The following is a 20617-nucleotide window of genomic DNA, read 5'->3' as shown; positions in this document are numbered from 1 at the left end:
CTGTCAGAACAGACCTGCTGTGTGACCACATCCTGGGTCTTGACCCAGCAGCCGAGAACCACTGATCTACGGGCCTTTTTACCCATTTTATTGTCTGCTCAACAAGTTGCATGATTTAAAATACTGTTGCAAGCACCTCTAATAAAGTGCATGAAAAATAAAACATTTTGTTTGGTCACAGGGCTGTTATGTTTCTATGGCAACTGAGCTATCCCTTTGACAGCTGCCACCTGGACATGAAAGGAATCTATCTGCTATTAGCGGCTAGTTTAACTGCACTGTTTAATACACATTCTCACCTGTTCTGGTTAAGCGTGTGTGTCTTGCCGTCTTCCCAGGCAGTGTGTGAGAATGTTTCGCTGTAGGCCAGTGGAGGTGGGCAGTGCAGAGACAGCGCAGTGTGTGTGGTGTGGGAAGGCCAGAAGATTGTGGGACTGAGCGGGACCAGGCTTTCAGACACGGGGGGATGAGGGTACCCTAGCACTGCGGAGGACACCGGGCTGTAGAGTGTTAAAGCTCCATGGTTGAACTCTCCCCCGTGCGGTGGTGAATAATCCTGACAGGCTTCCAAATACGGAGACGGAATGCAGATGGTCTGGTTGTCCATGCCGAGTGGGGAAGTGTACAGACAGGGTAAGAGGTTTGGAGAGTCCCCTCGATCGGCCAGGGCAGGGGAGACTGACGCAGGGACTGGACCAGGGGAGGAACTCATTCTGGAGAACTCAAGCGAGGTCCTGGCTTGACAGACTACTGCATCGCAGGCCCAACTGTGTCAGAGGAAGTTCTTGCTGAAGGACGAAAATAGAAATCAGATCCTGATATCAGAGTACCATACACCTCCTCCTGCATGTTAAACATACACTACAGTTCAAAAGTAAAGGGTGCGTAATAGTATTTTTAAAATAAATTGTCAAGGTTTCCTCAAAAACATTCAGGTACAACTGTTTTCAACTGTGATAATAATAATAATAATAATAATAATAATAATAATAATAATAATAATAATAAGTGTTACGAGCAGCAACTCAGCATATTAGAATGATTTCTGAAGGATCATGTGACACTGAAGACTGGAGTAATGATGCTGAAAAATTCAGCTTTGCCATCACAGAAAACATTACATTTTTAAAATATATTAAAATAAAAAAAGTTATTTCAAATTTTAATAATATTTCACAATATTACAGTTTTACAGACTTTCAAGGACATTAAAATAAATCTTACCAACCCCAAACTTTTGAACGGCAGTGTACATGTTGCACAAGCCTTTAATGTGTCCTGTAAGTGTGAAATAGGTGTTGCCTGAATTTTCTTTAATGGTCTCCAAGCCTGTTTGTGATTTTCAGGGTTTTTCCAGACACAAAACTTGGCAGGCTACTGTCTACATAAAGACAACACAGCATGCTCAAAAATACATACTGTACCAATGATTGCTTAGTAGGCCTGTTTTTTCCTAGATATGTTAGCAGATTTTACTACTTTTCTCTGAAAAAGTGACTGGAAAAATAGAAAAACGTCACAGAAAAATGATGCATATTTAATATAATTATTTCTAAAACTAAGGCACATGATGTAAAGTGAGACGGGTGCTGTGGAGGGAGGTAAATAGCCACTGTGGCGGGTCACACTGCTCTCTTCTAGAGGACTCATCACACCAAAACAGACAGGATAACTGCTTTGACGGAATTGGTAATGATTTTTTTTTTTTTTGCAGATGACATTTTGAAAGGTGCCACTCCAGGAAATGAGCTGATGGATAATTTCCTTGTGATGGAGGCTCTAATATTCTACTGATAACTGAGGAGTTTGTCACTTTCATAAGTCTATAAATTTGAGAAAAGTCTGCACCTTTAAGAAGAGTCTATAACTTGAAGAGGGCCAGTTAATGGAGCATACAGTAGAGGCACATCAGAGAGGTAGAGGCACCAGTGTAGAGGCACTGGTTTTAATTCAAAATCAAATGTTTTCATAAGAGATGCAGAGGGGAAAGATCCTTTAAACAGTTTGTCACAAAGGTCCAGAGTCAACAATGCTTTCTAACCAAAGATGAACAAATAGACTATGATAATTCTCAAGAGATCCAGAATAAACAGCGTGCAAGAGAGAGAGAGAGAGAGAGAGAGAGAGAGAGAGAGAGAGAGAGAGAGAGAGAGAGAGAGAGAGAGAGAGAGAGAGAGAGAGAGAATGTGACCACAGTTCAGGATCAAGTCAGCATATCAAATTAATAAAATAGTGCACAAACATTACATTAGTATTAAAAAATATAAGTTTTTATATTTGTCCAATCGTGTCTGAACCGAGGTTTGATTTTTAAATTAGAAAAATGTACAAAAGTGACAAAAAAGTGACATTTTTAGTGAAAAATAGCATACTTATTTATTCATATGTACTTTAGTATAACTAAATGTATTTGTGGCACACTATAAATTGGTATACTTAAAGTCTGTTAAATTGGAACAGCTAATATTCAGGCATGTGATTGGCTAAGGACAAAAAAGCAGGAAAATATACTGAGACCCCGAAACATCACGGGCGCAGAATGATGTGCTCAAAGCAACATGGAGTCACAGTGTTCAGCGCTGCACAAGTGCGCATTTAAAAGTTCACGGCACAAAGCGAAGAAATGTCAAGCGCACAAATCCTAGTGTATATCAGTCCAACAGTTTATTGATCATTTGTTTCTTCACAGTTTAAAATTCCAGTTATTGTGCGTTTGATGCCGATTCATAGTCCTTGTGATGTGTGTGATCTAACAGGCACACAGTAGCGAGTCGTTTAAAAACAGCAACAAACTCCAACAAAATAAAGTCATTGTATGCAAATCCACAGCCTTTTCTCTACAGATCAAGCATTATAATGTAGATATCATATTGAAGAGAGTTTTACCGTGCATCCTGCTGTAACCGGAAGAGGCGCGCGCGCTGTTTGAATACTGAATGGAGAATGACAGCCGCAGAGGAGGGAAAACGAGTTTCCGTATACTTTATTGATGTAAATAGACTTCTGTCCCTCACATTAAGCTATGAAATAGGCTTCAGATGAATTTGTCACCCAAACTGACGTGAAAAAACCGCCCGGTGTGGTCCTGTTGCGCGGGGACGGCGATTGTGGTTCCGTCCCGGGTTACCATGGTGACGGCTGTGAGATTTTTTTTACAGATCTGCATGATTCACGTAGGTCACATTTTCAGGTCGGAAAATCCGGAATTCCGGATTAATCCTGAAAAATCACATCCCTGAATATTGTACTAAATGCATTTTAATTTTAGCCCAAAAGCAGTGCTGAAGTTCAACTTAAGTTGCATTAAATATACTTGTTTGTGCTAAAGTGAACTATTCCAAGTATTCCAAGTATACTTAAATACAAGAGTAGATATTTAAGTGTACTTAAGTTTTGAAATGCAGACTTCACTCAGCGTAAACTTTAAATGCATTTTGGTGACATTACAATTGCAATTCAGTTACAGTGTTGAACATACATACATTAATATTATACTGATAACAAACTCAGGTCATACTTAGTGATTTAAAAACACATTGCAATGGCATTCCAAGTAAACTTGGAGTGTGCTAATGACATCATTATTGTGTGCTTCAAATACAATAAAGTAATCTTTATAAATAATGGCACAGTTTAAGAATTTACCTTTTACTGACACCCCAGTATACCAGTAACTCACTTATCCGGAGAACATCAGAGACAATGGGAACACATTTGTTCATTGAATGTAGGAAACACTACAGACTGGGATGGAACCCGGATCGCTGCCACGCGAGCGCTATCGATTTACCAGTTGCGCCACCGCGCAGATATTCACCATGCTAAACTGGGGTTACTTTGTGTTCTTTCTATACTGTTACCAGTACTGCTATAAGCAAACCGATTTTTATATCAGTGAAAGCACAGATTATATGAATTTAAAGACTGCGAATCAGAGGAAAGTCTCAATATAGACTCAATATAGCGCAGTAAGAGGTGCATGAAAATAAACGCGAAATGGTCTGGAGAACACGAAAGTGTGTTAAACTTGAAGCTGTTGAGGAAATAAAGCCAGCAGACATAACATTAAATATCATCTGCAGAATGTTTTGCTTCCCTTTTACCTGACATGATGTGTCATTAATGCTGCAGGAAGCAATTGCATTAACCAGCATAACAGTTTTATTCTTGTGCATGCACTAAAACAGACAGTTCCGTTCATTGGTGGAAGAATGTGAACTTGCAGAACTGCTTGTGTTTCAGCCCGTGCGGATGGAATAAAACTATCCGTAACATTTTTCTGCTACTTCAACTCTCATTGCACTGCAGAACTGGCGGTTTGACGGTCTTGCATTATGCTGCGGATTTAAATGTGACACATTAATTGAAATTATTTTAGTACATTTTACGTTGTTCGGTCTTAAAGGGGCAACACATATATATATATATATATATATATATATATATATATATATATATATATATATATATATATATATACAAATTGCAAAAGTTGTGTTTGGAAATTCTGCCCTTACAGCACCTGTTAGCAGAAACAATCTGGATGCTTCAGTACAGAACTCGCATTTTCTTTAGTTTGCACAAAAATAAAGTCTGATCTACATAGCATCATCTAAAAAATTATTTCATCATTCTCAGATTTGAAATGCATGGTGAGTTGTGTCTTTAGATGCAATAGGTTTTTAGACGCTAAAGGTTTCCTTCTGACAAATGTGGCCAATAGTGTGCACTCTTGTGAGTTTGGTTGTTTAGCAAAAGTACAGCAAAACAGCTTGTTGGTGATTGTGATGGCATTGGCTTTAGCATAGTGGTCTGACGTGTCAACTTCTGGTTCAACCAATGGTAGGACGTTGGGGCCAATGGGGGTCAAGGTTTAGCTTTGGCAGTTATGGTGCTTTCAAGTCATGTCAGAAAGAACGCATTTACGAGTTAACTTAAAATGCACATAAACATCAGCACAACTCGTAATTAAGAGCGAGTTAGGAGCGTGACGTGATCAAATCTGTCAAAGGCAAAGGATGCAGAGTGTGCCCTAGTGAAAAAAAAATCCTATGCCAAAATGTATTTAAAATAGGCCTACACATTTATTTCACACTAACTAAACTATACTACAAACCCATTGATATATTTTACTGACATATTACTTATATTAAGACTTACTTGAGACTTACTGATATAAATTTTATAATTAAACATTATTTGGAGTTCTTTATTGCACAATGCATATTTTTTAATATTAGGCCCAAAATGTATTTAATATCACTATTAGTAAGGATAGTATGATCACTGTATAATTTAAATGCAAGATGTGTAAAGTGTACTACCTAAAGTATAATTGCAATAGTTTCACTTTAGCACAATCAAATATACTTAAAGGGTAACTAAACCCCTGGTCAGAGCCTGACTCCACCCACTGGCAATATTTGAAAAATGCTAGAAAAGTGGGCAGCGGAGATAGAGGACCCGAACCGAGGGCGGGGCTGAGCGGGGGGCGTGCACCTGAGACCTGCTGTCAGACTCTAAAATGGAGAGTGACTCACAGGGTGCGCTGGCGCGTTTGTCGACCCTGAGGGATTAACTTTAGCCTAACCATAAATTGTGATTAAAATATATATGATCACTCGCATCAAGACGCCGCTGCCTTGGAGTCCATGCAGGAGGAGTGGCGTTTGGCACTGCGTCGCTTTTCAGCGCGAGCTGTGTGGAGAAGCCCATTTCCACCTCTATTAAGTTTGAGAAGTAGCCTAGAAATCTAGACACACCCTAGCGGCAGCAAAATTTATTTTGCTTCCAGGGTAGTCTAGCAACTCTCCATTGCCTTTCGAGCTGGAAAAACCAAACTCTGGTCAGGCCAATCACATCATGTATAGAGTCAAATTTAAATAAAATTAAAATTAATGGCGGGCTTAACATAATGATGACAGAGTTGTGACGGTTCTGTGTGAATTCCCTGCTACTTGAAAACAAAGAATGGCTGATGACGAACAGCGGTCTTTCGAATCAGCTTTGGCCGCGACTCTGGAGGACTTGGAGTTAAGCTTTTCTTTGAGAAAAGAACGGCAATTAAGTCATTCTTAAAAAAGGAAGATGTGTTCGTAGTTTTGCCAGCCAGATATGGCAAAAGTTGAATCTATCAACTAACGTTAGCTCCGCTGTTGGGAAAATGCTCTGGTTGGTTGAAGCGCTGTCCTATTGCGTGCAGAGGGAATTTGAAAGACAGCCGTTTATCCCGCCCCTCGGATTGAGCCGTGTCTATGGTGAGTTGCCAGACCTAACATCTTGATGTAGGTCTGGCTTGCAGGCTATTGGAGAAGCAATCCCGTGTAAAATGCAGGTTGCACACTTGAGCACTAGGCGGGAACTCACGGTCTTCCAGGCCAAGTGCATGCAACCACTGGCGCTGGAAGTCTACTGGAAAGCTATGCAATCCAGCAGTGCTGTTGCAACCAGCAACACTACACCTACGTAACCTCTTGACCACTGTACTAAATACATATAAATCTACGCTAGCTCGTACCAGGGGCGTGGTGAGCTGGAACCAGCTTATGTCACGTAATACGGCAAATATCCAATAGGAAAATTCAACTGCAGTAGCCACCGTTCAACCTGAAGAGGGCAGCACTCAGACGTTTTTACACCATATTGTAGAATTAAAACACTTTATACCCAAATGTCAAAAAAGTTACTCGAATCAATGAACAGCACTAATAAAGCCCCATTCTTACAGATCATTAAATTAAAAAAAGTTGGTTTAGGGTTAAGTTACCCTTTAAGTATATCTGTAGTTGGACCTCAGCATTATTTCCGGATAACTAAAGTGCATTGAGTACAAAATTAGATGTTCCAATTAAGCAGACTTGAAGTATACCAAAAGTACAATTGCAGGGTATTTAAATATGTGAATGTCTTTGTAGTATACTTAGCATGAAATAAATATATTTCAAATACATATATTTATTTTTCACTAGGGAAGGCCAAGTATGGTAATCCATACTTGGAATTTGTCCACTGCATTTAACCCATCAAACTTAGTAGTGAGTACTGAACACACACATGCACGCACGCACGTGTGAAAAAAAATATCAGAAAAAAAAATCTAGCAAAACAACAACATGCACTGCTTATAAAGACAGCATAGGAGAAAAGCTGGCAAAAAATACAGATAACCAAGTTAAAAAGCAGTAAATTGCAGACTTAAGACATAAAGCCATTCCCTCTCAAGCACACACAAAGATATCCTCCCAAAACCTCCCGGTAGTGAAAATTAAACCTGCCCTACTCAAAAAACCCAAAACTTGAACTGAATTAAAGAGAGCCATGCGTTCACGTTTCTGTAATTGTGTCTCTATATCAGATCAGATTCACAATACGCTCTTGAAATGCACACAGTGCTTCACTCGCAGCTTTTTAATAAGATGTTTTTAAACCATTTATTTTATTAGGATTATGTATAATATATTTTGTTACATTTCATTTAAAAACATATAATATAAGTAAGTCTAAAACTTAACATACTAAAAAAACAAATCAAAGACAGCAAGAAGAAAGAGAGAGTACGAGAGAGAGAGAAGAAAATGACCAGTTACTGCACTGCTTTTGTGGGGAAAATGAATATAAATATAAACTGTTTATAGCTGAAAGCATAAAAATATATTCTCTTTTATACGCATTTCAGAAACGAATGCTCAAGGGCTCAATATGCGTAGAACTTTCTGAATGATATGTGCTCCAATTCTGCGGAAATCTGGGGACATTTTTCTGAATGCAGAAGCTTATTTATCATAAAATGCCTGAAATTCTTTAAAGAGAATCATTACAGAGATAATTTTGAGTACACTAATTATTTCCCATACTTTTCCTGCAGGTGAATTCACTCAAAAATGGTTAATTTAGTTCAGAGATTTACGAGGACAGAGACTGAAGTGAAATATAAAACATTTAATTTAAATGTGTTTAAATGGTAAATAAAATTGCAATGAAACTGCATGAATGAGCAAAAACAAAATCTACAAACAAACACTCAAAACAACACTCTTTCCTTTAATACGCAGAGTTCCCTGTTCTCTAGGCTAAAGGGCATCTGCGGGTTTTAGGTCAGAGATCTGGCTTGCTGCCTCAGTAAACAGAAAGAGTAAAGGTGAGACGCTGATGTGCAAACGCTTTTACTGAGACAACATTGTGTTCTGTCTGAGAGAAAAACACACATCCATAAAGAATATACCCAGAAACCTTACGATTGTTTGATTAATGGAAAGTTCAAAAGATCAGCATTTATTTGAAATAAATCTTTTGAAACAGTCTTTGCTGTAACTTTTGATCATTTCAACGCTAAATAAAGGTGTTATTTTTTCAAAATGTACTGACAGCAAGCTTTTGACCAGTAGTCTGACTCTGTATAATATTTTAAAGCATTCTTCATCTTTTTTAATAATGCGCACAAGCACAGCAGACAGGAAGGGATAGAGCGAGATGGGGGAGTGTGAGAATCCAGAACACAGGCTTGCCACACTTTCTGGCCATGAATTTCAATGACTATTCCAGATGTAAACACTGGATGAGAATTACACACACACAAAAAAAAAATCTAAATTTACTAGGGAATTCACTCACAAAGAACAAATTTAGATGAAACAGCAGAGTTTATAAATTATTTAGATATTATATTCACTGCAGAAATGTCCATTATTGTCCTATTGGTTTTGTGACTTAGCCTACTGATTTCTAGAATGTTTCCTGGTAAACACTATTTTGAAACTGATATTTTCAGGCTTTTTGTGACAATGGGAACCCTGGAACAGAACTTAATTTTTCTGCTTAATTTTGGCCGTTTAGTTAAACAACAACGTCGTTTCAGGGGCCTGAAAATGCAAACTTTTGAAAATGGGTTTCAAAGTGCAAGTTTTTGAAAAAGATACCATTATTGTCTCTGTGTAAACCACAAAAATGCTAATTTGTGAAAAAAAATTGTGATCGCCAACTACTGGCCTGGCAGCCTTAGTGTTTTTAGTCGTTTCCGCGGATCCGTGTGAACTGGGGATCGTTTTGAAAACGTTGAGGTCTGTACGTGAAAAACGTAGGCTAAAGGAAATACTTTTCCGTTTTTTGTACATCGTTGATGTGTAAACGCACCCTCACTGATTTGTGTTCCACACCTGCTCACCATTTTATTGATTACTCCCTGTGTATTTAAGCCCTGAGTTTTCCATAGTTACTTGTCCAGTATTAATTGTACGTTAGTTGTTTGATATGCTCTCACTCTTCGTGGTAATTATTCATTCATTCTTTGTCCTGCTCCTTGTTCCTTGGAATTTCACACAGCAGCCCACAACCAAACACTAGTTCACTTTAATTCACCCTTGTAATAATTTTACTTTTTTTTAAAAAAGGATGGTCACATATTTCAGTTGGGAGCTGGTGAAACTTTAGCACTTTCCTACTGCCATTCTGGTAAAGCTCTTGGCTAAAGTCCAGACACACATACCATTGAACAAAAGGCCAAGGACAGGACGAAGAAACCCCTACACATAACACACAGAGTCCCTGGGTGAACTTTTCTCCATCCTAATAAGGTACTCCTGCCAAATTGAGATTTCTTTGAACGTACAGAAGAATTAAGTTTCCATTCATTTCACATTGGGCTCATGCAGGCCCACATCACCCCAGTAACAGACTTTTGTCTACACTTAGCGAACCTACACACAAATAATTATGCACATAAACACCTGGGTTTGTGTACACATGCACATACTTCACGCTTGAAACCCCTCCAAACGCTGACACCATTCATGTTCTCCTAATTGAGACTCGTTTCTTGCAAATAATGAGGAGAGAGAGAGTAACAGAGCATGATTTCTGACGTTACTAAATCAGATTTAATCCTCCTATCACTTGTCACACAAGCCAGCAAACCTGTCAACAGAGCAGTCCACATATGTTTTTGTTTTGATCACAGCTAAAACCTATTGCTGCTAACCCAAAAACCAGAAATGTCTCATTTTAAATGCTACACAGCCATTACACATCAGGCATCAGGCAGTTCCTTTCCTAAAGACAGCATTAAGAGATTTAACAAGAATTACGAGTAAATGTAGTGAATGGTTTACTCTTGCATAGGTTGTCGTCTAGTCTAGTGTGGCAATACAATGAAAATTTATTTAAAAGGAGTGCAGTCTGTCGCCATCATTTTGAATGATATCAGACCATTATGTCCAGTGCGAGTCCTCGTCCATTGCTCAAGAGGACAAGGACCTCTGTCTAAACTGATAAAAAGCGTTTCTTCTCCTCCCTCACGGAGTGTCTCCCTTCAACAAAACACACCGAAAATCCATTCCTGTACTTTTGTAAAGGTTGTGGGTTTAACTTCAGGTAGGGGAGACACATGAACTGATCCCTTGAGATAATGTGTCCTAGCAATTTACAGCATTGGATTTAGACTCAGACAGACAAAGACATTTGGGATTATATGAAGCAGTTTAGCATGTGGGACAAGAGAATGATAAAGGATAAAATACAGGTGGTCCACACTGAAAAAAATGTTTTGTCGGTTACAAATGTGCTTCATGTGGTATGCTCTAAATGAGCTGGTTTATTCAAGTATGGGAATGATGTAGTGGCCAAACATTAAAACTCAAGTTTTATATGCACAGAATACATAGTTCACATAAACAACTGTAGCAACTTGTATATCTAAAAGAGTTCACAGCATACAAACCCTCACTCACACAACAATACTTCTGAAATATGATGTACTTAAACTGAATGTTGTAGAAGTCGCTTGTTTTAGTTACGTGGAGTTTTGGTTAATGTATCCGCAGAACAGATATTGTGAAAGATTTGCCCTTGGCCTCTGATATACAAAACTTAAAACATGAATAAAAAAACAACAACAGATGGTCACTGTTAATACCATATTCAAAAAAAAAAAATGTAAAATGCTCTCTTGTTGTTACTGTAATGTGATTGATAAATTACACCGCTCAGATGGTGGTCTGTTATTCTGACGTCTTATTCACTGAAAAACCTCATTTTATGATTTCCTTCTGTCATTGAACCATCACTTCAACTGTTTTCAACCTCTCCTCCAAAACCCCTCATTTCTCTTATCACTAATGTCATTTTAATCTTATCATGATCAACATTGAGTAATAGACTGTGTTTGTGCAGAGGCAAAAAACCCTATCTGCAAAATGTCTACTCTAGACCATGTCAGGCACATCATAATCACCTGTACGGCCAAATAAGTTAAACAACAGTTATAGCACTGATTTTAGTATTGTTGTTACTGTAAAAGTTATAACAAAAATTCTCATGATTTATCACAACTTTTTTCTTTTATCAAATCAACTTAGATAATATGGTCCAGAAAACATAATATTTTGAGTTTTTGTTGATTAAACTAATCTCCTTCCTTGTATTACCTCAATTTTTTTAATTTCAATGAACTCAAAATTAAGGCAACCAGATAACTTACTTTTTTTTTTTAAGTTAAACTAATTATATGTTTGATCACTGACCCACAGACTTTTTTAAATTAAAATTATGGACATTAATAGCATAATTTAATCAGAACTAATTTCATTATTGCCATTTTTCATTATTTTTATATGTATTCTAGCACTCGTGGCTTTTTTTAAATTTTTTGGGTCAGACAAGGTTACACTGAAGAACACTGGGTGGTCACCTAAACATCAAATCATGAACCTCCATACTCATACTCACAAAGACTGTTTTTCTTTCTTTCTAGTGAGCAGCCTATCGAAGCAAATTCTTAGGTCATCATATAGGCGCATTCATTCAAAGTAATTTCAACAGGGTTTAAAGTTTAAATCAGTTTCTTTACAAAAAAAATACAATGGGTTATGGTTGTTTACAATGGGTTAGTTTCCGACAGTTACTATAGTTCCTGTCACTTGCAGAATAATAATACTTAATAGCCTACATGAATAATGGGTGTAAAACTGGATGTAAAACAGTGTAAAAATCTTTTAGAATCTCTTCATTTTGTTCAGTTTGTTTTTAAGACAGTGGAAACTAGCACAAGTTAGCACATTTTAATGCCGGAAACTATAGTTACCCTGTTAGTGCGTTAGTACGAAACGGCACTTACCGACAGCAGGAGCAGGAGCAGGTGATGGGAGCTGGAGGGCAGATCTGTGTGATCAGCCGTGTACCGGATCGATCTGATTTACTGCGCGCGCGGCACAAAGAGAAAGAGCAGCACTGAAGTAAGCGACAGACGCAAGAGAGGGACAAGCAAACACCTGGTAGTGTCCTAATGGCGCACTTTGACTGGTTGTACTTTGGCAGAAATCTGTCTTTGGATATAACAAATTAGAAAGCGCGTCACCGCCAGCCGCGCCCTCCTGGAGCCGCCCCCAGATGTACTACTCGAGGCAGAGAAGTTATGACAAACAACAGGACTAAAGGAAATCACCGTACCATACCTCCACAATTTTACCATATTCATGGTCAAAGTTCACGGTAATCAATTAATTTGTGTGATTCTCACGACAGTAAAACTCTGGTAACTTATTAGCTGGTGTGCGAAATATTTAACATCTTTCAGGGATGGTGACTTTAAATTATAGCCTAACACAATATTTGTTAGCAGGTTTTCAACGCTGCTTGAGGCTCGTCGTCTCGCTCCACAACCGATTTTTTTGGCGCCCAAACCCTCACCAAAAAGCCATTTGGCCTATTCAAGTGTGATATTAGTGTAAAGTTAGCCCACTTATTTTAAACTAAAAATATCTTTCAGACAAACTATTTATCCAAACATAGACCTCTATACACTGAATTAATAATAAATAGAAATTTTGCATTCTGCAACAAATATTTTTCAGATTTTCTAAACCATTTTAAGTCGTAAAGTGATCAGCATATATTAAAATTTGGCAGGCATGTATTGGCCCGGTCCACACGAACACGGTATTTTCAAAACCGCAGCTTTTTCTGTGCGCTTTGGCCGTTTGTCCACACACAAAGTCGCAAACGCAGTATCTGGTCACTGAAACCGAACTTTTTTTGAAAACTCCTGCCAGGGTGAAGATTTCTAGAAACTCCAGTAAGTTGCAGTGCTGTTGTGTAGCCGGTGAAACCAGAGATTTTGGCTTGTGACGTCGGAACCGGTAATAACCGTTTTTCCAGTCTTCTGATTGGCCAACATGGCTTAACGGTTAGGGTTATATCGCCGCCTGTTGGTTTGGAATGCTCTTGACAGCGCTTAATTTTTTGGTTTTTATGTGGACGCAAAAAAATGTATCTTTTTTTTTTTTTTGAAAAAACGTTTTTTTTAAACGAAGGAGGAAAAACTCATTTTATAAAAATACCCATGTACTTGTGGACTAGGCCTAAGCGGGGCAGCCTGTCTCTGAGCCCTCCCCCTAGCTCAACAGCGCCCCACAAATCTCCAACGTAAATCTGTGGTGAAAAATGGAACTGCAGGACGCTCTCATAGAGAGCCATTGGGGCAGATTTCAGACTTGCCCCACTTATTTTCTCGTGTCCTTACGTAAACCTCGCCCCAGAACAAGATGCTAAAGTGGTAGTCCACTCACTGTAGAGTCAAATGACGACCAGCTCCTCCTCTCTGGAGCTCCAATGGGGTGGTGGAGGGATAGAGTTGTGGTTAGGGTTAGGGTTTGGTTGGATATTCTAGCTCCATCCATTAGGCCCAAATTATATTCGCTCCTCCTCGCTGGAGCTCTAGCGAGGAGAAGCTACACGTAAGCTCCACCCATTTGCTCTGCAGTGAGCAGCTATGTGTCTGCATCAGGTCGGTAACTATTTGGCATGTCGGTTATCATAAACTAGAGCTAAGGTCCAGAATCTGCCCTACCTAAATTTACAGCCCTGAGCTGATACAGTCTACTTTTTATGTACTTTATGTATACTTTTCAGAAGTATAGACCTACTTAAATTATACTTAACTATACTTGACTTAGTTGTAATATTAGAAAGATTTGGCTATTTGGCCTACTTGTACACAGTCTTTTGATTGAGATGTATTTCAAAGTAGTTGGCACTGATCAGGGAGTCGGACATTTTACAGGCTGTCTCAATCGCAAAATACTTCCAGGGAACTGAAACGTGCGTTCCCTAAAAAGTCCCAAATTGCACCGTGAAAATCAGATGACCAATGTGTCCAATGAAAGAAGTGATGGTCTTGTGACATCAACATGGTGGCCTCCATGAGTCCATTTTTGACAAGCTTTTATTAGGTTACTACTAATAATATAATAATAAAAAAAATTCAACTATAACTATCCGTTATAAAGGAAAAAATGACTGAGTGCACCTTTAAGATCAATCAGAGAATATAGCACATAGACCTTCAGAGTAGCTCCATATTTTTGTCTTGACAGGAATGAAGATTAGGCTGTGTGAAATAGAAGATCAGTTTGATTAACAGACTGTTGTTTAATAACATGCGTTATGCAATAGGCTGGTCGTCTTCACAGGCATAGCGAAATAAAAGCTGGAACTGGAAACGAATTAAAGAACCGCGTGTTCCTTTTCAAGACCTCTCCACGCTCTTTCATTTGCTGGGGAACTGAGTGGGGAGAGAGAGAGAGCAAGCGAGAGAATTAGGGGGCAGCGAGTTGAATTTTTCGTTCCGTCATATGCCGCTTATACCGCTTCTCGCAGGCAAGGTTTAATTTTGCAGAATGCCATTCGTAATTATTTCTGAATTACAGTTATTTCTCCAACTGGTTTCTGTACGGCATTAATGGCAAATGCCAGGTGGAGTGGGCAGAGCTGGGTTTTAGGAGACTCCATTATCTCCTGTAATAGACAGCCAGTTGAGAAATGAGCTGGCATTCACTTTCCATTCACTTATTGGTTGGTTCAGTTAATGGCTTATGTGAGATTTTACAATAGATAACTGGGTCCCCTAATATTACATCCCAGCTCTTCACTTAAAACCAGTTCGGCTGTGGTCTTAAAGTTATAAGAGAGGAGGAGTACATAGAATAGAAAAGGGAATGGAAAAAAGATGATAAAAGAGCTTCAGACTTTGACAAACGACTACCAGCTACTCTTCCTCAGTGCTGACTGGGAGCCGTCAAACTTGGTTCCATGTTCTAATGGAGTTTTTATGATGCCCTGGTGCCTAATTATGCACAAGCTAAGCGTTTTCCTACAAAGGTTTTGCCAAAGTCATTTGATCGGATTATTTTCAGGCTCAGATTTATGTGAGTTTACGCACAAGTAGAAAAGCTTATCTAGAATCAGATTCTTGTTTCTCAGACGAGTAACAGAAGGAGCTGCTAGATGATCTCAAATCAGACTTTCCAGGACAGTAATTTTTAATGAAATCTATAAGTAATTTTCAGTTCAAAGACTGGAATCCTAAAATCGACTGCAAACAAATAGTTGTTTTAAGGCTCCAGTGTCCGTGAACTGGCTTGTTAAAGACCTTCTCCTGTCAGAATAATAGACTGCACTCAAGAACCTTGTGTCTCTAAAAAAAAGAAAAAAGAGCACATGCATTCTATTTTAGAATAAAGCAGCCATGCAAGCAATTACCATAGACAAGCTAATATTAATAGCATTATCTCAATTTCAAAATTAAACCGAGTAAGTATATATTTACTTTTATTTATGGTTTAAGTGCTCAAAGAAGTGATGTATATTTGAGTACATTCTGAGTACATGCAGATGGGCAGGATCCACGAAATATGATAAAAAAGGTCTTGTACCTTTCAATGTTACAATCAGAATGCAAAAAAAGACCATCTTCATCACCCTTTGAAGACGTTTATGGTTGCAACTGAGGGCCTAAAACTTACTGCCAAAATGTACCAGACATAAATATTTTTTTACAGGCCTTAAAACTGTTTTTGCAAAAACAGGCAGTTAGATAACAAAATGTTAGATACCAGTGAAAAATTCACAATTCTCTATTCCAATTTCAACAGATCAAACTACTAGCCTATACACATTTAAAACATTATTAAAGACAAGTAACGGTAGTTTTCAGGTATAAAGACACTGACTAAAGTAATCAAATATAAAATAACATTGGATATTCACTGTATAAATAAAAACATAGATTAACCCTTATTAAAGTTACAAAAGTTATTCAGTCAAGAGCAGTGAATGATTTTTTTTCTTAGTCATTTGTTGTTTGATTAACATTAAAAAAACAGACAGCAGCAGAAATATTAGGCTGCTGTCACTTTAAGACCAATGCATGGATCCAATACACTGATACTGGTGGTACACATCTTCTCTACTGTTTAAGTTTACTTACAAATTATTATTTTTTTGTCCGCTTAAGCACAAGAACACATGAAAGAGACCTCAATTCAGATTTGGCACGCTGTCTGAAATGCGGCTTCTGGCCGCTGCTTCGGATGTGTTCGGACACAAAACTTTCCAAACAGCGCGCGAGAAATGAATTGAGTTCCCTTTTGCGTCTTCTTGCGCTTGAATACTTAAATTGCCAAGGCTTAAGCTCTTGTGATGATGCAGCACTGGCCCGTCAACTGTCCCGAGCGTCGTCGTTTACATTTGTTTACGTTAAAAAAAATATTACGAGCCATCTGCGATTGACACCGTTTCATATACCAATGCTGATTTTTACTCATTTGACACTTGGCAAATGTTATTTACATGTCATTTAAAGGATATACTGGACTGATGAAACCTGCAATGATTGGCCTACTATTAAATCATGAATTTGATGTAAACAATAGATCTACATAATATTCACATATGCAGTTCATACTTACTGCATGAAATAATATTTAAACCTATAACATTTTTATCTCACAATTCTGACTTTTTTTCTCTCAAATGTAGATTTATATCTCCCGATTCTGACTTTATAACTCGCAACTGCGAGTCAAAATTCTGAGGTGAAAATTCATAAAAACAAGTTTATATCTCGCAATTCAGATTTTTCTTCTCAGAATTCTGAGATCTATACTCAGAATTGCGTAGAAAAAAAGTCAGAATTGTGAGATATATCCTCGAATTTTTTTTATTCCGTAACTTCCTAGACAGCTACTGCAGAACTCCAAGTGGTGCTCACTGCAGAGCCAAATGATGTTCAGCTCCCCCTCACTGGATGTAATGGGTGGAGCTTGTCCTGGTCCAGCTCCACCTCTGTGGACCAAATGGGTGGAGCTTGACCTAATTAGGTTTAGGGATAGGGGCTGCGTTCGAAACCGCATACTCAATGAGTAGGTACTTAATTTCAATGAGTACTTACTTAACGAGCGCTAAAAGAGTAGGTACTTTATAGCCAGATCTCGTTGAGTATGAATGCGAACCGGACATCTGCCATGTTGACGTTATCATGTGACCTACGACGCGTTATCACACGCGCAACAACTTAAAAGATTTGAACGACACGTTTAATTCATCTATCTGTAAATATCTTGATATTGATTAAACTTGCTCATTTTGTGGTCTTTTTGAAGAAACTGCTGCCCATTTATTTTGTGAATACATTTAGGGTTGATTTAAGTTCTTATATTTAACCCTACTAATGTGACCCACCCTTTTATCCATAACGATATTATTTATTTTTATTACGGAATCCCAAAATTGTCATCTCTTGAATGTTGTTTATTTTATTTTATTTAATATCCAAACATTTTCATCCACAAGCAAAAGTGGCTTACTGCTTTGTTTTCCTCTTTTTCTTGTTGAATTTAACTCTCATTTCATCCCTCAGGCCTAGGCCTATAAATAACAAAAAAAAAATGCTTTTTTTTTTTTTTAAATGTATTATAATGAATTATTTAAGAAAATATATATTGAGATATTCAACCTTGTAGGTTCTTTTTTCCTGTGTAAAAAATCTCATATGTATGCAAACCCATATAAATATATATATATATATATATATATATATATATACCTCATAACATCAGTAACTCGACAGCCCTACCTAGAATGGTTTTCCTCAGCATTTGTAATGTCTGCACAAAGGGCAGCTGTGTGAAGATTCGCCTTTGGAGAAAACTGTTGATTTTGTCCTCGAAAAATTTAAGTATCATTAATATTACCTCAGAATGAATTGCATTGCTATCCCACCCCAAAACATACAACAATAACAACGATAAATGCTGACCAATACTTAATTTGTTACTTTTTACTGAAAATGATATAATTCAATAAAACAAACAAAATGTAATGTATGTCATATGACATAGCAATGCATGATTGAATACACTCTAGATGTGTATATAATGAACATATCTACATTTTCTTTCAAACAATTAAATAAAACATTAATTAAATAATTATATTTTATTTACTGACAATGAGAAATATTAATAAATTAGTAAAAGAATGAATGAAAGTCACCGTGTGATGGTAACTTTCATTCATTCTTTTACTAATTTATTAATATTTCAATTTATTAATAAACAAATGCATATACAAGTCAACACATGAAACAAAGCTTTATTCAAACTACAGTCATGTATGTAGGCTACAGGCGCTGAACCCCACATCCTTCTGCCATCTCAACACAGCGGTTCCCATTCTGCAGCTTTATTCTGATGAATCAGCTGACCACCAGAGGTGAGCCGTTCCCTCGTGCCGGAGGTTGTTGCGTGTTGTGTTGTGCTTCACAATCTGAGGCAATAAAGGCAGGTGGAGTGATGGAGGGTCTCGTAAGGGCAAGTGGAGTGATGGAGGGACCATCTCCAGGATCAGGCTCTGGGCTCCTCATCCTCAGTGCTCACACCAGCCTGCTGACATTTCAGATCCTACAAAAATACATAACACAAAAGCAGTAATTTCAACCGCATAATGTCATTTGATTCCAGTATTATTTAGAAGACAAAAACGCTTTTTTTCACAAATGCCGCCATCATCTTTCCTTGCAGGTCCTGCTCCACTACAAAAAATCTGCAGCAAATGCACAGAAATCAAGAATCAGAAAAGTGATGTAATAGCTCTGTTTGAAATTACAATAATTAAAATAAACTTAATATTTAAATAGTTGTTGTTATTCATTTCTGTAGTATACTCACTCAAAGCCTTTGATGGCAGCATTCAGCTTCATGAGCCACTCTCCACTGGATAAACACACATCTGTTCATCTGTCCCTGTAACATCCAGACAAGATTCACATAACCTCTGTGATGAGCTCAACACTACATTTACATGTTGAGGTTGTTTTAACTTTTTATCCAACATAAATGTTCCTCAATTTATCAACTACTAACAGACAAATAAAATAGATAACTTATGTTTAGTTACTTTATAGATTTCTTCTACATAATAGCACACATTCATCACTCAGATGTCCATTTCATGTTGTGATATTTCAAGATTTTCCTGTCAGATGTAAATAGACATTTAAAATAAGCGTCTTTAAGATGGTTTATGTAAATCCACTTTAGAGACGTAACTTACGTGTCCTTACTGGAGCTCCCCTGTTAACTAACGTTATACATAATAAAACGTGTTTTTACAGCAAAATCACAACTATACTTTACTGTGTAACGTCTTTACACCTTCAACAATTCAACAGTTTACTCTACAGTAGTTCAACACATGCCATTTTAACAAAAGGAACCGTGTTTACTCACATTTGAAAGCACCCGCGTCGCTGATCTCTGTGATGTTTAATAATGACGTATCCTCTCGCGTGGCCTCCTGGGATAGAAAAGTATCCATCGGTTGAGCACTCGAAAATCTGGCCGAAAGCAGTAAGCCATCCGGGAACTTCTCGCCTACTCTTTTATGAATACTGACGTACTGCTTCCTTCACGTACTGTTTTCGCCTACTATAGGAAAGTAGGCATATTCGAACGCACTTAAAGGACAACTCCAGTGAAAAATGAACCTAGGGGTAATTAACACATGGTTACTGAGTCGATCGTTCCCTGGGATGCGTTTTCATGAAAATCGAATGTAAAGAGTTTTATCTTTAAAAACAGATGATCTTATAACGCTAGTATATGGGGCACAGAGTAAGTAAAAGTAAATCGCTAGTTACTAACAAGGCTAAAAATAGCCTCACACTAACACGGTAGCATAATGAAGGTCCCTACATGCAAACCGAAGCATTGAGAACTTTGTTAGTGTACAGACAGTTTAATAAGAAGATAGTTTATAAAGACAGTACATATACGCGTTTACAGACAGGATCCATCTTGGAAAACAGTCTCAACTAATCGAGTCACGAACGCCGTGCTAAGTGAGCTTGTTGATAGGAATTATGTTTGTGAAATCTAACGTAGCATGGCGTTCGTGACTCGATTAGAGATAAAACTCTTTACATTCGATTTTCATGAAAACGCATCCCAGGGAACGATCGACTCAGTAACCATGTGTTAATTACCCCTAGGTTCATTTTTCACTAGAGTTGTCCTTTAAGTCCGAATCTCGCGATAATTAGTACGTCACCCAGGTAATTCTCGCCTACTCTTTTGGATTCGTACATACTTTTTCGCTCGCCTACTCTTTTTCCCATACTAAATAGTAGGGAAGTATGCGGTTTCGAACGCAGCCAGGGTTATGGGTAGAGTTAATAGGTGTGTTCGACATCGGCTGCTGCTGGATGTAACCGATCAGTGAGTGTTGCCGCGTCCAGGCGGGGAGAAGCTGAAAACGGAGACTTGAAGTCAAGACACTTTCTGCTTCCTGT

General features: G+C 38.0%; 1 protein-coding gene and 1 long non-coding RNA gene across 2 annotated transcripts in view; both read right to left on the bottom strand.

Moving 5' to 3' along the window:
* esr2b (estrogen receptor 2b) overlaps nucleotides 1-12385 on the bottom strand; it is a 31308-nt gene extending 18923 nt beyond the window's left edge. The window contains exons 1-2 of the mRNA XM_084093094.1: nucleotides 12107-12385; nucleotides 300-788 (exon numbers count right to left, since the gene is read on the bottom strand). Coding sequence (XP_083949220.1) covers nucleotides 300-712 — 413 coding nt within the window. The 5' untranslated portion in view covers nucleotides 713-788; nucleotides 12107-12385. The remainder of the gene's footprint in view (nucleotides 1-299; nucleotides 789-12106) is intronic.
* A 6003-nt stretch (nucleotides 12386-18388) lies between these two features.
* Nucleotides 18389-19586, bottom strand: LOC311069988. The gene is made up of 3 exons (XR_014603593.1): nucleotides 19557-19586; nucleotides 18996-19070; nucleotides 18389-18728 (listed from the first exon to the last, which is right to left on the bottom strand). It is a non-coding gene; the product is annotated as an uncharacterized lncRNA (long non-coding RNA).
* Between the last annotated feature and the right edge of the window lie 1031 nt (nucleotides 19587-20617).

The sequence above is a fragment of the Abramis brama genome (assembly GCF_963993115.1).
Source record: "Abramis brama genome assembly, chromosome: 19".
NCBI lineage: Eukaryota > Metazoa > Chordata > Actinopteri > Cypriniformes > Leuciscidae > Abramis > Abramis brama.
The sequence above is the reverse complement of the archived record's forward strand: the minus strand, read 5'-3'. Positions and strand labels throughout refer to the sequence as shown.